The 6,863-nt window shown below is 42.7% G+C and overlaps 1 protein-coding gene across 1 annotated transcript in view; it reads left to right on the plus strand.

The window, feature by feature from the left end:
* The window catches only part of ADAM12 (ADAM metallopeptidase domain 12), a 406,064-nt gene extending 400,522 nt beyond the window's left edge, over positions 1–5,542 (plus strand). Inside the window, exon 23 of the mRNA XM_060098411.1 lies at positions 532–5,542. Within this exon, the coding sequence (XP_059954394.1) occupies positions 532–592 (61 nt within the window). The 3' untranslated portion in view covers positions 593–5,542. The remainder of the gene's footprint in view (positions 1–531) is intronic.
* Positions 5,543–6,863: the final 1,321 nt, after the last annotated feature.

The following is a 6,863-nucleotide window of genomic DNA, read 5'->3' on the forward strand; positions in this document are numbered from 1 at the left end:
GGAAGCACGGAGTCCTAACCACTGGACCACCAGGAAGTTCCCCACATTGGATTTTGCAGAGTCAGTACCCCAACATGTCTAATAATTCTGTATGTTGGTGACACATTGAAATACTATTACTCTGGGTAGAGTGGGTTAAGTGAAACATATGACTAAAGGTAGTTTTATCTATTTTTACTTAAGACTGCTACAAAACTTAAAGTTACACATGAGGCTTACCTTTGTGGCTTGCACCATTTTTCTGTTGGGGGCACTCTTCTCCCGTGGACGGACGGGAGCCGTAGCTTTGGAAAGGGTCATAAACGTCTGAAGATGCTGCAGCCCTCAGCGAGGTCCCTTCTGGGATCTGCAATTTCTGCTGAAAGCAAGAGGGGTCTCCAGCCCCCAGGGCAGGGGGTGGGGTCTGATCCTGGAAGCGCATCACAGTGCAAGAAAAAGCATCTCCAACCCGGGCGTCTGTGTCTGCAGAAATCACTGGCAGGGCCTCTAACTACACTTTTGTTTCCTACTCTCTGGTTGCTCTTCCTGCAGACCTGCTTCCAAACAGCCCCATCAAGTGCCCAGAGCCACCCACGTCGCCTATGCAAAGTGAGAAGCAAGCCAACACCGTTGTTCAACAATGAAGACAGAAGTTTGCACTATCTATCTATCTTTCAACTCCAGTTGGAGTTATTTTTTGTACCAACTTTTAGAATTTTTTTTAATGTTTCAAACACCACGATTTGAAGAACTTTGAGCTACTGCCGTCGGTGCTGTGCTGTGCTATGGTGCTCTGTGTACTTTTACTTGCTCAGGTACTTGTAAATTATTAATTTATGCAGAATGCTTGCTACAGCGCAGTGCGCTGTAGTGGGCAGTTTTTTGTTTTTTGTATTTTAAACCATCACTGAGCTTTCCATGGAAGGAAGGCTTTTTGTGCTTTTAATAGTTTAGTGAACTTGAAATATCGTGCTTTATGGGATTCTGGACAGGATGTTTACTTTTTGAAGGAGGCTTTATTGGATAGCAGTTCCCCAGCTACCCATGGCTGTGGTTATGGTACCAGACACAGCTCAAGAGACCCCAGGTAGAACCTCGAGTGATATTCTGGAACCCCTGCTCTCAGGCCAGAGCCTGGCTTCTGGTCCAGCCTATGCTTGGCTTGCAGGGATAACCTGGGCCCTGTCACAGCTGATAGGACCTGGCTTCTGGCCAGGAAGCGTTGGAGAGAACCTGGGTTGCGGAAAGGAATTTTAACGTGTGGCCACACCAGTATAGAGACTGGAACACGAGGCCAGGCAGAAACTTGACCTTGAGCTCCCCAGCCCTGAGCACATTTGGAGAGCAGGCAGAGAAGTTTGCTTTATAGAAACACCAAGAACTTCTTTCCCTGGCTGCCCTTTAAGGAGTGCTGGCATCAGCCCCTTATTTAGATTGGGAAAGGTAGTGTTTCTACAAGACAGCTACTGCCCAAGCACTGCAAACCTCCATCTCCCTGTACTGTTTGGAGCTAAACAAATTACCACCTTGGGTTCTTGACTGTAATACAATGATTCTGTGTTCCGACAGATAGATGAGGCTTTCCGTGGAGCATAACTATTTTCAGATGTGAACCAGTAACCAGATCTAGTGAATCAATTCTATAGATAAAAATCTCCTTTTACTGCAAGGTTCAACTTATTAAAAATTAGGCAGAATCTCTATGCTTGCAAAAACTACAACCCAATGGAATGCTGCGTTCATTGGGACAGGTTATGGTCTGCTATCCTTGCTAGTATATGTTGAACAAAGAACCCTAAGTTACTAGTAAGTTCTCTTTGGGGCATCTTATCTTATTTTCCCAGCTTGGCTGAGGAAATCTTTAAAAGATGTTTTTGGCACAGAGTCTGAATCTATTTCTTGAGCACTTACAACTTACCTGTTGAGCATCATAGAAATGGGATAAGGAAATCAAAGTCCTAATCCTCCATACTCACGAAATGCAGTCTTGGGCAGCAGCCTCATCAGCCTTTCACTCTTTAGATGTCTGACTGGGGAGCCATTTCCCAAAGGAGATCTTGAAGATGCTTGTATCTAAGGGCGTGAAAATTACAAAATGACTCAGACAAGGTAAAGTGCCATTATGCCTCTGTCTGTCTTCTAGTGGGGTCATATGCGACTGGTTTTCACATTAGAAGGCAATTGACAGCAGTTCCATAATCCACTCTGTTTTATGATAGGGACTTCATCTGGGGTCATTTCAATGGTTTTTCTATGCCTTGAAGCAGAAAGACAAAACGTACCAAGAATTTTGGTTTGCCTTCCAGAAACAAGAGTACATTTAAATCTCCCCGTGTTCCCACCGTATCCAGGCAACACAGTATTCACGACCGTGGATAAACTCAATAAATCCATGTCACACACACAAAAGGAAACTCGGCTCCGATACATTCCGACTCTTATAGCATGCAACTGTTCATTATACATTTATTAATTTCTTAAAACTATAAAGCCATGTTAGAAACTATTACTGCTGATGAGTACATACAGAATTACTATAACTGGTATTATATTTGGTAACTATACTAAGGCCAAAACATATGCTGTTGAAAAGTTTACAGAATTTTTATGGTGCATTTATGTGGGTATTGTCTTTGTAGATGCCCAAATCCTTGGATCTGGCATTGTAGCCCCTTCTCCTAGTGCAAGGAAGAGGATGTGAACTTTTTTTTTTTGTCTGTCCTTAATTATAATTCCTATGCTTCTATTTTAGAGAACCAGGAATAGTTTGATATTAAAGGAGATTAATGCTGTGATCTTACATCTCATCATCAATGGCCACTTAGGGGCCATGGCTGATGACACATTCCTATCTCTCTACAGTACTAAGTGCTTCTATAGAGCCATGCAATTTATTTCTGGAAAAGAACATAGTTAAACCTAATATCCCCTTACAATACACAGATAATATTATTAGAGGAACAGTACTTCCAAATGCAATATTTATCAAATGAAGCATATTAAACAATAACTTTCATTTTAATATAACTTAGGAAAGTAACTAATAGCCAGGTTGTTTGCAGGGGGGAGCTATTCCTCCCCCTTTTTATATCCTCATAGATGATAGAAACAAAAGCTAATGCTTATATTTCAATGGCAGTCTATTTTTAATATTTTTTAATTGTATAAGCATGAATAATAGAGTTGATGGGGGCTCAGAAGGCCCTCGCTGAGAAAGTCAGCATGCCTCGACACAGAGCAGGCCCTAAGGGTAGTCACTTTCCTTCCTCCATCTTATGAGAGTTGGAGGATATATGACCCCACTTTTCTGGGAAGTAGATGGCTAATCTTCCAGGCATTCTACTGAAAAGTTTATCGCCTGAAATTTTGTGTAACAGTTTGTTTTCCTGACACATGGAATCAGATGTGTAGCAACCAAGAGAAACAATACATAACATTTTCCATTGTCAAAATATGCATATAGAGATTACACTTCCCAGTGTGAATTTTTCCAGCTTACACATGTGGGATGACATCACAAAAAACCACAAGAGCAACAAATTAAGCTACATGAGAATAAATACTCCTGACTAGTCTCAAAGGGGACATTTTTATGCCGCCTTAACTTTATTAGGAATTCTCAGCCTGAAACCAGAGTCCATTGTTCTGGCAAATCAATACGACACATCAGTGTAACCCCTAAGAGAAGAACAGCTCCAACTCTGCCCTGTGGCAGATCGTGCTTAGGAGCCTGTGATCTCCATGGTGCTAAACAGAGCCTGGTGCTGGCCCGGCGGGAATTCTCAAGCATCTCCCTGCCATCTCTCCACTGCTGCTTACAAAGCACTCTGAGCCATTGAGACCCCGACCCCCAAGAGGGCGCGATGCCTGGGCAGCAACTTGACCCTTCGCAGGCTTTCAGCATCAGGCTTATTTCATTTAAAACGTTTGCTCTGGAGGGCTCCCCAGGTGTTCAGGAAGCCTAGGGCAGACTCGGTCTGGAGATGCTTCCTCACTGTTATCAAACTGACCCCAACCAGACACAAGTAACCCAGATAAACGGTACACCCGGAAGTCTCCCGGGGCCGATGCCGACCCCCAGGGGTGACTCAGGCTGTGCGTCCCCCACACGATGGCTGGCTGCCAGCTGCCATCTCTTCTCCTTCCCACAACTCATGAGCAGGCCATGAACGCATCTGGACACAGGCAGCCTAGGCTAATACGTCTCGTGGCCCCTCCTTATCACCCAGACACAAGTTCCTTCCCCAGGCCCAACCCAGCACCGAGGCCTCTCCAATCTCTGACAGATCTCGGCGCTTTTAGCTACTTCAGGTCAGCCAAAGTGGTGGCTGCCCCACAAGTCCACCCATCGGACACCCAAAGCCCAAGCTTCTCCAGCACTGCAGCTTGGAGCAGCCCTGCCAGCTCCCCCGCCAGCCTGGAATCCAGCAGCGTCCCTTCCCCAGGAGGGATGCTAAAGACTTCCATCTATTAGAAGGGGGAGTTGGCCATAGAAAAGCAGTTCACCTCGAATTACAAAATTCTCTTGACTCACTCTACAGTTCCCACTGACATCTCTTTCTTTTAAACCTATTTGAAAACTCTGAAAGTCATACCAGTAACAACAAGTTAAGGAAGATTCGTGAGCCCCAGGCTGAGAACCATTTCTGTGCAGTGATGCTTCCAGAAGCCATTTACCTGCACATGAATCAACTGCTCCCCTGCCTTTCTTAAAGAAAACTCCCTCTTTACTTTTGGGACAGCAGTGGGGGCTTAGAATCCAGCCATTAAGAGCCTGTTCTGTATGAGAAAAATTAGGAGAAGAAACACTGCATATAAAATTGTCATAATATTCAATAATGGATTGTGAGAGCCGTAAGATTTAACACACAGTTAAAGGAATTCTCAGTGTGATCTGGCCCTTCCAGGGTCAATACTCTGTAACCAACCCTGATGTTTCCACATCATCTCCAAAAAAACATGTCCTGTATTCTCCCTGTGATTCTCCTTCCATAAGATAATTTTTTAGTTCTCAATTTAGCACACTGTAAATCCAGAAAAAAGGATAAATCTCATGTGATCATTTTAGTTTTACAAAGAAGTAGAATGATGTCTATGTTCATGGCCTATATAAGCAAGTACTTAAGTAGGAAGGACAGTGATAGAAAAACTATATCAAACTAGAAAGAGAAAACCCTCTAAGAGTCCAAGGAGGACAAGTAGCATCAGAGTTCATTGCGCTCTTGTACCATCTATCAGGTCAAGTGGGGAGGTTTTAAGGAAGGTGCATTGTTTGAATGTGTGTGGCACATAAGGATAACTCTGTAAAACTTGGCTACAGGCTATTCAGCACAGTACAAAGTTACAGCTACTAAACCAGTACATTCATTTTTATAGTGCTTCATCCATTTATCATGCTTTGGTTTGCTAATTTTTTTTCACATACCTTTTTATGTTGCAGTCTGTTACCTTTGTACACATTTCTCATATTGGGGGTCCACAGGTAACACAACCTGCTTTTCCATAGAAAAAAGTCAATGTTACGCATATTATATCCAATAAATGGTATACAGGTTAATATAAAGATGTGTCTCATTCATTACTGAGCATGTTACCGAAATGGGGGAGGGGGAACTCTCATGTAGAAAAATGTATCTACATTCTCATTCATTTATAGATGCATAAGAAACTAAGAAGGCTGGTGAGCTGGAGGGTCGGGGGGTGCATGCTGCAGTCCACATGAGCCGGTCAGGTGATGGGACAGGGATGGGAGAAGTTGCCTTTATGCCTTTTCTCACACACACTGTGGCGCGGCAGTGGCGGGGGGAACCTAATACTTTTTTGAATGATGTGATACATAACCTATCAAATAAATTTTTAAAACTCACCTTATTTATAGAAGAGAGAAATTCAAAAAGAAAGCAAGCAGGATTAGAAACATTTACATCCGGCATATCCAGAATAAAAATCTAATTGCAATGGGAATGTATTACAAATTTTTTTTAAACTAGCATCCAATTTCATAAAGAACTGCAGTGAGTACCGAGAAATATAGATTTACAGAATGGTAACAAGTCTCCTTATTCTTACCACCCTCTACCCATGACAAACCAAGCAGGCAAAAAATAAGTACATAGAAGACCTCATAGTTAATAATGTAGCTCAATTGATTTTATATATATATATATATATATATATATATATATATATAAAATAATGCACTAAAAGTAGAAAAACAATCTATGCCCTAGAAATGCAATGACTCTTGAGTCAAAGCTGAATAGCAGATTATCTAGCAAATAGCACATGAAACCATTTGTGATAACACACTACAGCCATGTTTCTCAGACTCCTTGAATTATAAGCACTCACCTGGGGGCTCCCCTGGTGGCACAGTGGTTGAGAGTCCGCCTGCCGATGCAGGGGACACACATTCGTGCCCCGGTCCGGGAAGATCCCACATGCTGTGGAGCAGCTGGGCCCGTGAGCCATGGCCACTGAGCCTGCACATCCGGAGCCTGTGCTCCGCAATGGGAGAGGCCACAACAGTGAGAGGCCCGTGTACGGCAAAATAATAATAATAATAATAAGCAGTCACCTGGGATGCTTGTGACAATCCATTGCTCATGCCCTTTCCCAAGAGATTCCAATCCAGAGGGAATTCCAATTCAGAAATAAAAAGTATAAATTACTTGGGAAAAATGAAGCTAATAAAAGCATGGGTTGCTTCCTTGTGAAAATTAAAAACACAAGATAAACCACCATCTAATCTTATTAAGGAAAAATATTAAAAAGCAAACACACATAGCACCTGAGCATATAGAACTCAGCAGCCCACTGTAACCCAATGAGATCACCTCAGGAATATAAGGATGGTTCAATATTTAAAAATCTAGTAATCCAAG

The sequence above is a fragment of the Mesoplodon densirostris genome, chromosome 1, assembly GCF_025265405.1.
Source record: "Mesoplodon densirostris isolate mMesDen1 chromosome 1, mMesDen1 primary haplotype, whole genome shotgun sequence".
NCBI lineage: Eukaryota > Metazoa > Chordata > Mammalia > Artiodactyla > Ziphiidae > Mesoplodon > Mesoplodon densirostris.